At 46.6% G+C, this 17737-nt stretch overlaps 1 protein-coding gene across 4 annotated transcripts in view; it reads right to left on the reverse strand.

Moving 5' to 3' along the window:
- LOC119857280 (NACHT, LRR and PYD domains-containing protein 3-like) overlaps nt 1-17737 on the reverse strand; it is a 258531-nt gene that overhangs the window by 44119 nt on the left and 196675 nt on the right. For 2 of the 4 annotated variants that reach the window (XM_038406006.2, XM_038406002.2), the window contains one exon: nt 13042-13728. The exons of 1 other annotated variant lie outside the window; for it this stretch is intronic. In XM_038406006.2, coding sequence (XP_038261934.1) covers nt 13608-13728 — 121 coding nt within the window. In that variant the 3' untranslated portion in view covers nt 13042-13607. Of the gene's footprint in view, nt 1-13041; nt 13729-13780; nt 14302-17737 lie in introns of those variants that run through there. One more of the 4 variants, XM_038406005.2, reaches the window with a different exon arrangement.

Raw genomic sequence — 17737 nt, forward strand, 5'->3', positions numbered from 1 at the left:
CCTGACCTGCTGGAGATCCACCCTCTTTGTTTAAAAAGAAAAGAAAAGAAAAGAAAAGAAAAGAAAAGAAAAGAAAAGAAAAGAAAAGAATGGAAGCCTACAACTATGTGTGGACTATTGGGCCCTGAATCAGGTCACCATTAGAAACTGATACCCATTACCACTAATCCCCAAGCTAATGGACCATGTGAGCACTGCTTGAGTATACACAAAGCTAGATCTCCAGGGGATGTACAACCTAGTATGTGTTAGAGCTGGGGATGAATAGAAGACTGTCTTTCCAACTCATTAAGGTCACTTCAAGTATCTCGTGATGATCTTTGATTTGACAAACACACCCACAATGTTCCAACATTTTATTACTGACATACTTTGGGACATACTGGAACAATATATGATAGGACACTTGGATAACACTTACTTTTTCAGACAACACCAAACAACACACCACGCATGTCTGTTCCATCCTGAAGAGGCTGCACTAACATGGCCTCTGTGCTAAGCTAGAAAAGCGTGGCTTGGATCAGTCCTCCATAGAAATCTTGAGGTTCATCCTACATCCCACTGGTATTGAAATAGACCTGCACAAGGTAAAGGGAGGCCTCAAGTGGAACATTCCATGATGCTGCCGCGAACTACAACATTTCCTGTGGTTTGCAAGCTTCTATTGGCTGTTCATCCTGATCACCCGTCTTACTGTCCTGCACTAAAAAAACACCAGGTTCCTCTGGTCTCCTGAGGCCCAAGAGGCCTTTGAGGAAATAAAGCTCATGTTTATCACCACTCCCATATTGGTCCACCCGGATACCACACAAGCCTTCATAATTGAAGTGGATGCTTCCAAATTGGCAATTGCAGTGGTGGTAACCCAAAAGCACAGTCCTCAACAATTGCTACATCCATGTGCCTTTTGATCCAGGAAATTTTCACCCACAGAGCAAAATTACAACATTTTAGACAAAGAATTCATGGCAAATAAGATTGCCTTTGAAGAGTGGCATCACTATCTGTATAGTGATGTGTAGTCCATTGACTATGGTTTTCAAACTATCACTCGGCACTCAACATTTCAAAGCATCCCATTTTCACCCACAGGCCCTTGGCAATGGAACTTTGGTACTTTCAGTACTTCCAGGGGAACAAATGAGTTGGGGGGGCATGCAATGAATGTGCGTGGTTGTGTAGAGCAGGGGTTCTCAATCTTGGGCCATGGCTTGTTCAGGGCAAGCCCCTGGTGGGCCGTGAGATGCTTTGTTTACCTGAGCGTCTGCAGGTACAGCCACTCACAGCTTCCAATGGCAGCAGTTCACTGTTCCCGGTCAATGGGAGCTGCACAGCTCCCCAGATAGCACATATCTGCCAAGTATGTGCTCCTCCTGTTCAGGCACTTGGTCTTAGGCAAAAATCTTGCTCAGCTCCTCATAGTATGGACATGCACTTGGCACATCACCAGAGCCCTCGTTCTGCTTGGTACTTTTATACTTCTGCTGCAACTCTTTGGCTTTATCATATTAATGTTGCTGGAATTCAATCCAGCAGTATCCTTCTCTCCCATTTGCTGCACTAGCTGCTGGTAACTTTTGGCATCCTGGTGACTACTACAAAGATGAGAATGGACATGATCCTCTGCCCAGAGAGAGGGGAAGTCCAAGACCTCAGCATGGGACCATGCACAGGGCATGGCTGTGGCAATGGCCTCAGGATCCATGTACTTGTACTGAGCTCTAATTGCAAATGCATGCTGTTAATAGTTCCACATTTAACTGCCCTGTGCTCTGCTTTCAAAACATGTGCCCAAGGCAAAACATCCCTGATTCTGGTTCCCCTGGTGTTGGAGACATTGGTTAGAGGAAGCTCTCTCGCTGTTCATAACAAATCAAAAGTCACTCCAATCTCCATCCAACCCATCTGAAAGTCTCTCGGCCTTACTCTCACATATATTGTGAAAAACTCAACAAGCACTAACAACATGAGTTAGACGTCTCCCAGAAGCATCAAGCCCTGTTATGAGACACCTACATCTTCCTTTCAGGCTTGTAGGTGCACAGTCAGGTTACATCTACACTTCAAGCCAGGGGTCTGACTCCCCTGACATAGACATAGTCACACTAGCTCAATGAAAGCTATGTGAGCTGGGAATCGCACCCTTAGTTCCAAGTGTAGATGCAGCCTTTGTGCCAAGGACACTAAGCCACTAGTTCACCTTTCAGCATAACCCATTGTCATCTCCTCTTTAGCCAGTTCCTTACTCACCTTACAATTCTTATACTAATCCCCATCTTTTCTAATGTAACTAATCATTTCTCATGTGGTACCATGTCAAATGCTAAACAGAGTCCAAATATATTAGATCTATTGCATTTCCCTTATCTAAAAAATAGTTATCTTCTAAAAAAAAAATATCAGTGTAGTCTGGCACAATCTACCTTTGATAAACCCATGTTGTATAACATCCCCTTTCCCGTTCACTTCCATGAGTGTAAGTGTTCTTTCCTTCAACACGTGTTCTAAAAAATGGAACACTATTGAGGTCAGACTAACGGAGCTGTAATTGCCCAGATCACTATTCTCCCGCTCCCCTTACAACATTGGCTGTTCTCCTCTGATATGGCACTGTAGCGGGGTGGTCACCCACTCCGGCCTTGAAGGGCTTGAAATCAGCCCTGGGAGAGGGCTGAAGCTGCAGGAGGGCTGCTGCTAGGGAAAGCAGCAAGCCTCGGCTGATTGGGGAAACAGCCACAGCTGTGGCCACGCCCCAATCTGGGCCCAGCTGGCCCTTATAAGAGGACTGGGGCCAGACACCAACAGTCAGTCTCTCTCTAGATGTTGAGAGGGATGGACCTGACTGCTGAGAGCTGAGCAGGGCTGGGGAAAGGCTAGAGGAGTTGGGGAGCTCTGGCCTGAGAAACCCCCAGGCTGCAGGCCTTGATGAAGGCCAAGGAAAAGGGTACTGGGGTTACAGAGGGCAGCCCAAGGGTAGTCAGAAGCAGCAGGTCCAAACCCCCCTTGCCTGTGATGAGTGGCAATTATACTGCAGTCCGCCCCAGTGAACGGGGGCTAGATGGGGACTGGCAGTAGCCAAAGATTGAGGTGAGGTGGGGGTAGAGGGTGGGGGTTCCCCTGGGAGGGGAGACCCAGACTGAGGAGGTACTGCTGGGGGGGCAGAACCCTAAGCTAGAAGGGGCACTGGGGTTCAGGAGGGACTTGGGGGCCAGTGGGACACTGGCCTGCAGAGGGCACTCTGGAGGCTGGAAATGCTAATTCCCTGGACAACCAGCAGGAGGTGCCACAGGGGTGAGTCCCGCACGGCCATAGGCACCATTCCACAGTAACAGATCTGACAGAATGGCTTAAAGAGGGTCTGTTTAGTATCTCCAGTTACCCCTTTGCTAACTTTGGAGTCTATCACCCTCAGGTATATTCCCAAAAGGCAGAGATAGGCTCTATTGCGGGGGGTTAAGAGTCAGCCAAGCGCATACCCTGGGCTGTTATTTATCCAGATAGACCCCCCCCCCCTTAGAGATGTTGCTTGAATGGAGAGGAATGACCATTTATAAGGGCTGCCCTGAAAACTAGAGCTGGTCAGAAATTTTCTCATGAAACTTAGTTTAATTCAAAAATGCTGATTTGCTGGACTGAAACGTTTCCCTGAATGTATTAGAGATTCTACTACACTTCTGCCAGTGTTCCATGGTTCACAGCTCCTCAGAACAGTGCCCTGGTGTGCTTACTAGTATCGGGTCTCAGGGGATTTGTAGGCTCGCTGCTCCATGGCTCTGGGTGACACCTGCCATGCAGACTGCCCCAGGATCAGTGACCCTAGTGCTGCAGTCTTGAGGCTAACCCAGGAGTCAAATCCCTGGTATCCCTGACCCTGGGACAGTCTAAATGGTAGGACTGCATCAGACTCCCAGACTCTGGGAGCCCCAGAAGCTGTTAAGTGAAATCAAATGTCAAAAATATCAATTTCACTCAGCAGCTGCCAGTCTGGGGAGCATATATCTTTCTGGAAACATCATGTGACTCCTTCCAACTCCTCCCTCCTTTCCCTTCACATTCTCTCTCCTCTTTTGAAGAGTCCTATGTCTGACTGTCCTTTCCTCTCTGCATTGCTGTCATCTATCACCTATTCAGCTCCTCCCTGTCAGTCTTCCTCTGATTTTGACTCCTGGCTCTTTCTTCCTCTCCTCACAATCTCCCACACTCATCATCATCATCAGAAACTTCAACTTCTATGTTGCTGATCCATCTGACCCCTTAGCCACCAAGCTTCTCATTCTCACTTCTTCATTCAACCTGCAAACCCAGTTCAACTCTTTCATTCCCCAAAAGGCCCATTTCACCAAACACTACTCTCTCCATTACTGAGTTCTCCCCTCTCTGACCATCCCCTGGTCTCTTTCACCATCCACATCTGTCACTCCGTAAGGTCTTGCCACCCGGTCATTCTGTGACTTTGAGTCCATCAATGCAGATTACTTCTCTTCTCTCAGCCCTCTGCTCCGTTTCTTCAATTGACATTGTCACTGAATCTTTCAATTCACTTGGCACCCCTCCCCTGGCCCCAACAGAGACCTGGCCCAGACCTGCCATGGCATATGAAGTTATGAGATTGTGTTCAGAACACAGAGTCCCACTGCTTGGCTGTTTGTCCTTCCTCCACCTATGCTGCAAACAACAAGGACACCCAGAAGACTTAAGATCCAACAGAGGAGACTGGCCCAGGCTTCAAGGGTGAAACCTGTGTACTATGAACTGCAATATCCAGTGGGGTGAGAAAAACTGCTTAATCTAGATGTTGCCCAGCCTAATAGGGTTGAGAGTTTAGATTGTGTGCTTATGTTTTATTTTCTTTTGGTAATTAACTCTGACTTTTTGTCTCTCACTTATAATCACTTAAAATCTATCTTTTGTAGTCAAACTTTTACTGTTTATTGTTACCAGTGAGTTTTCCTGAAGTGTTGATAAATCTGCTCAGATTTGCAAAGGCTGGTGTATATCCACTTTCCATTGAGGAAGTGGTGAAACAATTAATAAATTTGCGCTGCTCATCTTCAGCAATGCAAGACGGTATATTCCTGAGGTACAGTGCTGGGAGCTGGGGGGATTCAGCTGGCAGCTTTCTCTGTGTGATTCATGACTGGCTCTGGGAGCATTCATTCAATGTAGCTGGGTGTGGGGCTCCACATGTGGTTGTTCTGAGTGATCACAGCGCCTGGAGGGGGTTGCTGCTTGTCACTAGCAAAGCACTGTGAGACACACCCCAGGCTGGAAAGTTAAGGGGGCATAGCGGTCCCACAATCCCAGGCTGCACCCTGGGGATCCCTTCACAGTGAAGAATTCGGGCATCAACTGGGTCCTGTTAGAAAGGCCAAGAGAGAGTGTTAAGGGGACTAAGTGGCAAGGAAACCATGGACACAGAAAAGCAGTAGAAGTGGTTGATGGAGAGCCAGCAGCAGTAGACGGCCCAACAGCACGAGGAGCAGCTGCTACAACACATTGCGGCCCAACAGCACCAACCGATGGCCCATCAACAAGAACAGCAACAACAGCTGATGCATGAGTTGGTGGCCTAGCAGCAGCTGTAGCAAAAATGTCTGATCCAACAGACGTCAGCACTACTACATCTGCAAGGGGAAGCCAAAACCGCCATGCCTGGGCCAGGGGGAGACAACCCCTCTGCTAGACTGCCCATACTAGTGCATGAAGATGGGCCCTGAGGCCTTCCTGGTCACCTTCAAGTGGGTGGCCACCGCCCCAGGCTGGTCACCAGAGCACTGGGCTACCTTGGTGGCCTCCTGCTTAACCGACCCAGCACAAGCCACTTATCAGAACCTAGACTCTACGGAGGTGCTAGACTATGCTAAGATGAAAGTGGCCATACTCTACCACCTGGGAATCAGTCCAGAAATGTTCCGAAAGAGGTTTCATCAGGAGAAATCTGCACTGAAGTCCAACCCCGTGTGGTGGCCCAATGTCTGTGGGACCACTGCTGGTGCTGGCTAAATCCAGAGAAACAGATTGAGGTGCAGATAGTGGAGAGGATCGTGATAGAGAAATTCACCCAAATTCACCCAGCTGGAGGAAGGGACAGGGTGAGGCACAATAGGTTGTCAATCCTGTCCGAGGTGGTGATGTTCATCGAGGATTACATGGCTGCCAAGGACCTGGCCCCTTCAGCTCTGAGACCAGAAAGCCACGGGAGTAAGGACCCAAATTCCAGCAGAGACCAGATGAGGTGCGAAGAACAGGGACCACTGAACAGACAAACCCTGCAAGAGGTACCCAGTGCCAGAGGGAAGAATCTGAATATTGAGGCAGTACACAAGGGAGACCAAAAATCCCATAGAGAAGGAGACACACCATCCTAGAAAGGAGCCTCACTTCCCTCTCCAACTACTGTCCCATCTCCATTCTCTATCTAAACTCATTACATTTATTGTCTACCATTGGTGTTTAAAAATATTCTCCCCAATTCCATCCCAGACCCTCTTCAATCCAGCTTCCATCCCTTGCACTTCCCAGAAACAACTTTTGTTGAAGTCTCTAATGACCTCTTCCTGGCAAAAGCTCAGAACCAGTACTCCATGCTCATCTGCCTGGACTTGTTGGCCACCTTGGGAACTATCAATCATACTCTTCTTGAAACATTGACCTCCATTGGCTTTCATGATTCAGTACTCTCCTGTTTCTACCCTTTCCTCTCTAATGGTTCCTTCAGTGTTTTGTTTGGAAGAGCCTCCTTATCCCTCCTCTATCTTTCTGTGAGTGTTCCACAAGGACCCATCCTTACTCCCCCCTCCACACCTTGTCTTAGTTGCAAGCACAATTTCAACTACCCTCTTTATACTGTTGACACTCAGATCTATCTCTCTGCTATGGACCTTTCTTCTACTGTCCAAACTAAAATCTCAGATTGTATCTGACCTTCCCTTTTGATGTCTAGTGGTCAATTTAAAATCAATGTAGCCAGAACAGATCACTGAATATTTCCCACCAAGCCCTCCTCCTCCCTTCTTTCTCACTGTGGACAGCACCACTGTCCTCTTTGTCATTCAGACCCATAACCTCGGTGGTCATCTTTGACTCAACCCTCTCTCTAGATCTTCACATCCAGGCTGCATCTGACTTCTGCCAATTCTTCCTGAATAGCAGCTCTAAGATTACATGGCAAAAAAGTTGTTAACTCAGAGTTAAGGTTGCTTAGCAATCGCTTGTGCTCTTCTAGAACACTGAATTCAACAAAACTCAAACTTGTGTAAAGCCGGAAATACACAGTTAAGGTACATGTCATAGAATAGGACTGGAAGGGACCTTGAGAGGTCATCTAATCAAGTCCCCTGCACTCATGGCAGGACTAAGTATTATATAGACCATTCCTGACAGGTGTTTGTCTAACCTGCTCTTAAAAAAATCTCCAATGATGGAAATTCCACAACCTCCCTAGGCAATTTATTCCAATGCTTAACCACCCTGACAGGAAGTTTTTCCTAGTGTCCAACCTAAACTACCCTTGCTGCCATTTAAGCCAACTGCTTCTCCCGCCTCCTTATAATAATCTTTTATGTACTTGAAAACTGTTACAATGTCCCCTCTCAGTCTTCTCTTCTCCAGACTAAACAAACCCATTTTTTTTCAATCTTGCCTCATAGGTCATGTTTTCTAGACCTTTAATCATTTTTGTTGCTCTTCTCTGGACTTTCTCCAATTTGTCCACATCTTTCCTGAAATGTGGCACCTAGAACTGGACACAATACTCCGGTTGAGGCCTAATCAGCATGGAGTAGAGTGGAAGAATTACTTCTTGTATCTTGCTTACAACACTCCTGCTAATACATCCCAGAATGATGTTTGCTTTTTTTGCAACAGTGTTACACTGTTGACTTGTATTTAGCTTGTGGTCCACTATGACCCCTAGATCCCTTTCTGCAGTACTCCTTCCTAGGTAGTCATTTCCCATTTTGTATGTGTGCAACTGATTGTTCCTTCCTATGTGGAGTACATTGCATTTGTCCTCATTTAATTTCATCCTATTTACAGCAGATATTTCTCCAGTTTGTCCACATCATTTTGAATTTTAATCCTATCCTCCAAAGCACTTGCAACCTCTCCCTGCTTGGTATCCTCCGAAAACTTTATAAGTGAATGTCCACACAACCATAACTCTACCTTCTCTGAGGCTGGCAATAGCCACTAGGAATTATCTCCATGCACTCCAGCTGCATTCACTGTGTTAGGTGTAGCTGTGTTGAATTATTGTGGGATTAGTTAGTGCAGGTTGGAAGAGCTGTGATTGTGATATGAGATGATCTGTGGGGCTCTGGACTTCTAGGTGTGTGGGGTGAATCCCTCTTTCTGACCCATGTGTGAGTGACCAAAGGAAACAGGTGAATATGAACCTTGGGAGATCCAGTATGCCTCATTTCAGTTTTGTGTTGTATAGGCTGTTTCGCTAGCAGGGCACAGGGGTCTTCTTGCCATGGGGATAATCACCAGTTAGGTAGCAGATGAGTGTGTTCAGTAGGTTTAATGAAAGGTAAAAAGTACAGTGTTTGATGATATTGTGTACATAACGGTAATGTTGTAAAACAGGTTCGAAGGTGTAAAAGTTAGTAATTGTGGTGCTTCTGTGAGGTAGGCTAAGGTATAAGAGGGAAGGTGTAGGCAGCTCCTCTTCAGTACAGGGCAAATGTGGAGTGTTATGGATTTATTGAGGCATTGCTCAAAGAGGATACAGATAAGTTTGTGTAAGCATGTACCTTAATTTAACTGGTTTTCACAAGTTTGAGATTTGTTGAACCTGATGTTCTGGAAGAGCAAAGATATTACTAGGCAACCTTAACTCTGGGTTAACAGTGTTTTTTGACATTTAATTTTCTAGTTCTTTGAACAGAAAAGAAATGTTGTTAGATAATTAAGCAGCTTAATTATCATTTAGGTGTGCAATACAGATGTTCCTGCACACAGGTAACAACATCTAGCTCTTACCTAGCACTTTTCATCAGTAGATCTCAAGGGTGGAAACGCCATTATTCTCCATGTAGAGAATGAGAAACTGAGGTACAGAGAGGTGAAGTGACTTGGGTCAAAGTCAAAGTCTAGCCAGCACATTGTGAAGGGACGACCCAAAAATGGCCCATCAGTGAAAACAATGGGCCATGGTAAAAGCTTAGCCTCATCTGATAAGTTTTTCTGTGGACACTTCAGCCAGTGTATAAGTAATGGCTGCTATGACTCATTGAAGCATGCAAGGGTACGTGACTAAATCAATTGATATTGGACTCCCTTTTGTGCCTGTATTTTTCCACTAACTTTGTTTGGGATAATGAAGTTCCCTCCACATGGAAGAAGCTATAAAAGGGGGAAGTGACTTTGTCAATGGGCCTCACTCGCCCTACAACAACACAACATCTGAAATACTTGAGGAACGAAGACTGAATGAGGGAAGAGGGTCCCAGGTAGGATTGGAGAATTCCGGCCTGTATATGCAAAAGCTGAAACCTGCTTGTATTAGCTAACAGGGTGAGACACTTTTTGATACAAATCCTATCCAGTTTACAGAGCTTAGATTGCATTTTTGTTTCATTTCTTATGGTAATCTACTTTGATCTGTACGCTATTACTTATAACCACCTAACATCCATCTTTTTGTAGTTAATAAATCTGTTTTATATTTTTACCTAAACCAGTGTGTTGTTTGAAGTGAAAAGGGAAATCTGCTCAGGAACAGGGGCTGGTGCATTGTCCTCTCCACAATGAGGTCCCTTCTGACCTTAATATCTATGAATCTATGAGAGAGGGACAGACTGGGTAATAACTTACACTGGTCAGGTTTCTGACCAGGGCTGGATGGTTCACTTCTGGGGTCCTACACTGGAGTCCTAGAACTAGGGGAGTTGCCTAGAGTCTCTCTACTGTTGTTTCATGAGTGGCTAGAAGAAGCATTCATGTAACTGCAGCTGGGTGTATCCCTATTTGTGTAAGGCTGTGTGAGTGCAGGACCTGGAGGGGTTTGCAGCTTGTTATAGCAGCACAGTGTGAAAGGGAGCCCAGGCTAATGAGACAGTGGGTTCAGTGGTACCCCAGATCCAAGTTGCACCCTGGGGAAGCAGGGCCAGTCTTAGAGAAAATGGCACCCTGGGCAAACTTCTATTTTGCCTTCTTCCCCCATGGCCTTCCCACCTACCCCTATCATCTCTGGGCCCCTCGGACTCATGCAGTGTTTAATTTATATTGAAAGAGGTGCCAGAGCTCACCCCTGGCATAAATTAAGCACTGGCAGAGCGGCTCATCTTAGCAGTGCCACTTTAAAAAAAATAGCTGAACACAGAACTAGACACTGGGCAGATAAAGGTCACTTATTTTCAAATTGTGGTTTTAGTTATCTGTAAAATAATTTAAAATTTGTGTGAAAATAAATGCAGTTCCAAGTCTGATACTAATAGTAATGATAGAGTCAAATGTTAGTGAATCATGTACATGATTTGTGATCGGTAAACATAAATGCCAAAATAATTAGAAAAATAAATTCCCATTCTTAATAAAAGAGAAAAACACATAATAATGTATGTTAAAATTAAATACATACTTAGTGGAGTGAAAAACAATTGACTAAAATAGAGTAGATAATGGCAGTAACACAGAATGTGTCTGTTAGAGAAAGTAAACATACTTTATATATGTATCTCTACTAAAGACAGATACTTTGTACTCTGACTTGTACTTCAGATATTTATGGTAAGGCTTCAACACTGATATCTCAAGGTTTGGGATTGGGAATATCTTGCTGTGTTATCTAAACTTACATATAAATTTAAAATATTGATTTAATTGGTGTTTGCATATTTTTTTCTTTCTTTATATAGGAATTAGATACTGTGCTCCTGTCAGCTAATATCTGCAAAAAAAACCTAGTTTTCAGGTGCCTAAGTAGCTCCTGGAATCATGGTTAAAGTTGTCCCCGCCCCACCGAAGTTGGAAGTGGCGTCCCTGTTCATTGACTTGGGAACAACAGAGAACTGTATCACCACAAAACCAGCATGTATACTACAGAGGCCCCTGTGGCCCAAGCCTGTTCTGGACCTAGTAGACAATCAATGGGTCCCACTTATCCTCTGGGCCGGTGGCTTCAGCAACTGTTCCTCTTGAGGTTATACTATCCAAGGACATTGAGAGACCCTACAGTTCAATGCCATCCTTCCCCACACTTCCCTCTGGTCCTGGGAATCTCATAGCTGGCCCTCCACAACCTCTTTCTCTGTCAGTGTGTATTAAACTCAACTTTCACTCAGAATTCTGCCAGCAGCACAGCTTAATGGCAGGAAGTGGGCAGTGGACAGTAGTTCCCTGGTGGTCACAAACCAGGGCATCTGGCCTGGCAGGGCCACCCACTGAACTGGTCCTCAATTTCCATCCAAATACAGTGACTACAATAATGTCTTTGGGGGGGAAAATGCAGATGCCTTGCCCCCACACAGAGACTGATTGTCCGCTCAAGTTACAACCAGGGACAAACATTCTGTTTGGGTGCATACATGCCATATCTGAGCCTGAACTGGCCACACTGTGCAGCTACCTTCAGAAGAACAAAGCCAAGAATTGAACTGGTCAATCCACCTGACCTGCTGGGGATCCATCCTCTTTGGGTTTTTTTTTAAAAAAAAGTCCAACTATGTGTGGATTATTGGGTCCTGAATCAGGTCACCATTAGAAATGCATACCCATTACCACTAATCCCCAAGCTAATGCATCGTGTGAGCACCACTTGAGTGCTAGATCTCCAGGAGATGTACAACCTAGTATGTTTTAAATTTGGGGATGAATGAAAGACTGTCTTTCAAACTCATTAGGGTCACTACAAGTATCTCATGATACCCTTTGGTTTGACAAACACATCCAGTGTTCCAACATTTTATTATTGACACACTTTAGGACATACTGGATCAATATGTGGTAGAACACCTGGACAACATACTTATTTTTTCAGACACCACCAAACAACACACCATGCACGTCTGTTCTATCCTGAAGAGGCTGCGCTAACATGGCCTCTATGCTAAGCTAGAAAAATGTGCCTAGGATCAATCCTCCATAGAATTCTTAAGGTTCATCCTACATTGCACGGGTATCGAAATGGACCTGCAAAAGGTAAAGGGAGGCCTCAAGTGGAACATTCCATGGTGCTGCCATGAATTACAACATTTCCTGGGGCTTGCAAGCTTCTATTGGCTGTTCATCTCTGAGCTTCTCGCAGCAAATCAACCCTTTTACTGCCCTGTGCTAGAAAAATACCAGGTTCCTCTGGCTTCCCAAGGCCCAACAGGCCTTTGAGCAAATAAAGTTCATGTTTATCACCACTCCCATATTGGTCCACCCTGACACCACGCAAGCCTTCATCAGCGAAGTGGATGCTTCCAAATGGCAATTGGAGTGGTGGTATCCCAAAAGCACAGTCCTCAACAATTGCTACATCCATGTGCCTTTTACTCCAGAAAACTCTTACCCACAGAGCAAAATTACATTTTATAAAAAGAATTCATGGCAATTAAGATCACTTTTGCAGACTGGCATCCCTATCTATAAGGGGCCTGATATTCCATCCAGGCATACACTGTCATAAGAACCTAGAATATCTGCATAGGTCCAAAGTCCTCAATCAATGTCATCTTAGGCAGGCCTCATTCTTTTTGTGCTTTGATTTCGTAATCTCCTATCATCCAGGAACCAAAAACAACATGGCTGATGCTCTGTCCCAGAAGGGAGAATATTATGCTGACCTGAAGGACTCGAACCCTAAAATCTCCTGCATCCTCAAACCTCGTAACTTTTTGGGCATGGCTTCCTGTCAAGACCTGCTCACCTCTTACAGCCCATGGGATCCCTCCTGATGAACAGAAGCCATAAATAAGGAACGCTGATGTCCAAGATAGGGTACCTACATATCTCCCCTGACCCCCTGGTCTCCAAGGACTACATTTCTACAAGTATGTCATAACTCCCCATTATGCATTTAGCAGAAATTCTAAAAGTGCAGAATTATTTCTTGATACATGATCTTTATTGAGCTCTAGCAAAACTCACAGAAATATACATCCAGGATAAACTGCTGTTGGAGATGGATACAGAAAAATGCCGACTTAATAGCTCTGGAGTTGTGTAAAATTACAACCCCCTTGTAAATATACACGTAATAGTGTGAACCATTGTAAGAGAAGCTCAGTTCCCCTTCGGACCCAGGGATCGTTCTTGAGTCTCCCCCATGCACAGACAGACTGAAAAAGGGAGGTTATCAGACTCCTCCATCTCATAATCCCACATCTCTCCCACCCCTCGGCCCTGATCCCCTTTCTCCCTCCTACCCCTCCCCACTCCTCCCCAAAAATAACTACCCCGTTGCAGTGAGAATAGAGCAAACCCAGCTCCTACTCCTAAGCCTCCTGCCTTCATGCAGGAGAGTTGGCCCTGACAATCTCTACCCAGCCCGTGCCACAGATGTTGATGTGCTGCTGGAGTCCCTGGGGATGGCAGGATTTAATTTTAATAGGGGCAGGTGTTCTCCCGCTCCCCCAGCTGCTCCCTCAGCTAGCAGCAGGGCAGCCAGGTCGGAGCTACATTGGTGCAGTGGCTCCTGCCCACCAGTCCAGTAACTCTATGACCAGGTCAGGTTTTGTGTCTTTCACAGCATCCAGCTCTGCCCGCATTTCTTCACTTAAATACCCTTTCGTCAAGCTGTGGGGAAAACAGGGAAGGAAAAGGACGTTAATACTCTCTGCAGACACAACATCTGAGCCCACAGCCCCTAAGAAGCCCAGCGCTGCACCCACAGGATCTGTGTCACTGTCACTGCCTTGCCTCCTGAGCTCACTGCCAGCAGGTGCCTTTCCCTTGGGGGGGGGGGGGGAGAAATGCTGGTGCAGTCTGTAGCCTGGCCTCTGCTCCGCACCCCCCAACACACACTAACACTGTGAGCTCTGAGCAGGGACAGCAATGTCCTTTCTACACAGAAAGGGCTGGATTATGCAGCCCTTGTTCAGGGCAGTGAGCACTTACTGACACAGACAGGCCCATTGATCACTGTGGGACTACTCAGTACTCACAGGGAGCAGGGGCTGCAAAATCCAGTTCACAGAATCTCTCCATGGAAGAAGAATGATCTCAGCTCTCATGTGCTCCTCACACCCGCTCGTCACAGGCTTCAGTAACACCGTTCTTGAAGGAGTGGATTTTTTAGCACCTGTTGTGGGGCTGCAGATTTGGCCTGACACTGCTGAAATGCAAGCGGGAGCTCAAACTCCACCCTGGCTGCAGGAAGACAGGAACATTTCACTTTACTTTTACAGCCCAGTTTAGGAGAACGGGGTTTGTCTGTCTGCAGCCAGGTTGGTAGAGCAAGAGCCAGTGCTCCAGTTCAGAGCATGGTGCTTGTGATGCTGATAAACCAAGGGCCAGCTCTGGCCAAGGCTGTAGGCATCAGCTAAGACCTGACAAACTCATAGCTGGAAGCCAGACCAGCTGACTGGTATTTTAGTATCTTCAACGTACCCATGTATGGCCATCCTGACCACTTGGTTTCTGTGAGCAGCAGCTATAAATGCGGACACAAGGAAAAATTCTTCATCTTTTGACTATTTGAATTCTTATTTTTATTCTCATTTTAGTTACCACTAGTAAGTGGTCCACTCCCACACATGCCTCCTTCCTGTTCTGTACATCTTCTAAAGTTCTGCTCCATTTGTGCTGAAATGTAACGTGATCCAATTGGTTCCCTGTTCTGTGATTTGATCACCTCCATCTCTGCTATCTTTTGAAATTATAGACTGTAACTCACTTGTACACATATCTTTACCTGCTTTAACCTCTTAATAACTCTCATTTCTTTTTTGGGGGCTATGTCTACACAGGAATGTAAACCTAGGGTTAGTGGGGCTGGAGTCACCTGAGCTGTGTCTGGAAACCCTGTGCTTGAACCTAGGACTCTGGTGCCCACACTGCAGTGCACAGACCCCAGTCAAAGTATCCCTGTCCCAGAGTGCCTAGCGCCTACTCCCCCTTCCAGTGTCAACACTCCAGTGCTAGGAATGTGCTGCACTCTACTTACTGCCCACCTATTTCCTAACTGTGATGGTGCTGTTGATGGGATTCAGGTGCCCGTAAGGACACACGAGTACAGAATCTGCATAATTAGCTCCTTTGGTGGCTGTCTCAATGGAACAACTGCAGTTTGCGAAGATACTGAACTACCGTCTCCTCTGAGAGTTAGGCTCTGCACCTCTAGGCTGAGTCACACTGGCAGGAAAATGCCCATGTGCTCCTGTTCTCAGGATAATTAGGACATCAGTCTCCAGGGCTGTCAAACTAGTCAAATGAAACTTTGCAATTCTTAATTTTTAAAGTGGGCTGTTCAATGAAGGTGGTTTTGTCTGGTTGTTTTTTTTATTTATTTTTGTTTTGAAGTCTGACATAATCTGTAGGTTTTGGAGGAAAAACACACTCCCACCTCAGACTGGCTCCTGCCAGCTGCAGAGCAATTAAGTGTATCCCCAGGGCTTGGGGTGCAGTGTGTTCCACCATCCCACCACAGCCCGGGAGGAAGGGATAAGGAATCCCCGGGAGTCTGTGGGGAAGTTTTGAGGCTGGCTCCCACTCACCGTCCTCACAGTTCACACTGCCTGGACACCTCTGCACATACTGTCCCAGGGAGTGCAGGGGAGCCAGAGAGTGGAGCAGGGACCAAGCAGCTGCCATGTAGGGATGGGGAACAGCCAGGGTGTTAGCAGTCATCCTCCCCCAGCTGTGCTGAGCTGGGAGCTCTGGCCTCCCTTGGGCTGTGTGTGCAGGGGCACCTGGGCAGCGTGCACCAAAATCTGGCTGTGTTCTTGGGGCCAGGAAGCAGCTCTCTTTGCAAAAAGCTTCTTCTGATCAGTCTCCACTGAAAACCCTGCAGGCTCGCTGGCAGTGTGCTGTTCAGCAGACAATGGGTTAATGCTGATCTGAGCTGCTGCAGTTTGCAAAGGGCAATGTGGCTTCTCTTTGCAATAGAGTGCAACAGACTGCACCACTGATTGTCCGCATAGAAAGGACTAAGAAAGTTGCCCCAAGGAACTCTGGGGTACATCTGGAGGGACCCGAGTCAAGTCAGGACCAAATGCACACAGGAAAGAAATAGGGCTCGGACCCTAGATCCCAGCTTAACACTGGCTCAGAGGCTCCAGTCCTGCAAGGTCCTGGACCCTAGGTTTGAGTCCTAGATTAACACAATTGATGTGTGGACACAAGGGCAGTTAGCCTTGAGCCTAGGCTTACATTCCTGTGTAGACACACCCTTCGTAATGAATCTCTCAATGGCTTACTACAGGATTGGAGGCCAGTGTCTTTGGTGTGAGATCTAGGATGCCTGTCGCCCTTGGTGAGTGACTTGTCTCTTGGAAGGTGTCCACGCTCCTAAGACCCCCCCAGACAGCTTGACAGTCCTGGTCTAAGGAGAGGGATGTGCTAGTGTAACCCACCTTACCTAGTATGACTCTGTCCCTCTCTAATGGCTGGACCACATGGAAGAGTTGTGCTAAAATCACTAGAGTTTGCAATACTGACAGTTCCCCACCCTGACCTGAAAACATGATGAAAGGCAAAAACTTGCAAACTTTCCCTTATTCAAAATGGCCACCATCGCCTATTACTGCCAATGAGGCTGAAGCCAGGAACTATGGCTGCCATTTCCTTATAGTCCATCTGCTCATGGAAGTGAGGCTGTCCTTGATAAAGTTGGCTGCCAACTCCCACTGTTTACAATGAGATGGAAGCCATGCCCACAGGCAAAATGGCTGCCACTCTGGTTTGGGGGCTAGACAGGACATAGGGACTGTGAGGAGCTTAGTGTGACTTTATTGCTTATACCAGGGCTGTGGAACCTTTTTTGGAACAGAAGCCATTGATCCACTGAAAAAATAAATGGTGGGCCACACACATTCAACTCGCCTGCCCATGGGTGCACAAAGGCTTGGGGCTTCCCCCCGCAGTGGGATGAGCTGACGCATGCAGCTCCAGCCCTGGGAGTGGGGGCGCTGAGATTCAGGGCTTCCCCCCTACAGGGGTGCGAGCAGGTGCTCGTGGCTCCAGGCCCACAGGAGGATGCCAAGGCTTGGGGCTTCCTACCTGCGATGGGATATGCCAGTGCTCGCAGTAACAGCCCTGCGGGCAAGAAGCCCTGAACCTTGGTGCCCCCCGTGGGGCTTGAGCCACAAGTGCTGGCTTGCCCTGCTGCAGGGGGAAGCCCCGAAAATTGGTGTCTTTTCCCACCAGCGGGCAAGTTGAACGTGTCGCCCATGGGCCAGATGAAAATGAGCAAGGGGCCAGATTCAGACCACAGTCTGTAGGTTCCCCACTCCCGGTTTATACCCTTACATGAATACATTTCAAGTTCTTTAATATGTAATCTGTCACTCATCAACCCTAACAAGTAGTATAGGTTCTATATGTGAGTGTGATTCATGAGGCACTAACTAGGTCAGTGGTTCTCAGACTATTCACAATCCAGCCCTTGATTTCTCCAAGGAAATAAACGTATGGGGTGGCGGGACACAGTCAAGACAGTGATCGGAAAGAGAGAGATGTTCCTCTACATGATGGGTGAGGAGAGATTAAATGCAGTCTCCATCTGAGCCACCAGGGAGAGGCATGAATTTCTGTGTACAATGCAGATTGATTTTTAAACCTGATATCATCTCACACATGTTGGCAA

Source organism: Dermochelys coriacea, chromosome 6 (genome assembly GCF_009764565.3).
Source record: "Dermochelys coriacea isolate rDerCor1 chromosome 6, rDerCor1.pri.v4, whole genome shotgun sequence".
Taxonomy (NCBI): Eukaryota; Metazoa; Chordata; order Testudines; family Dermochelyidae; genus Dermochelys; species Dermochelys coriacea.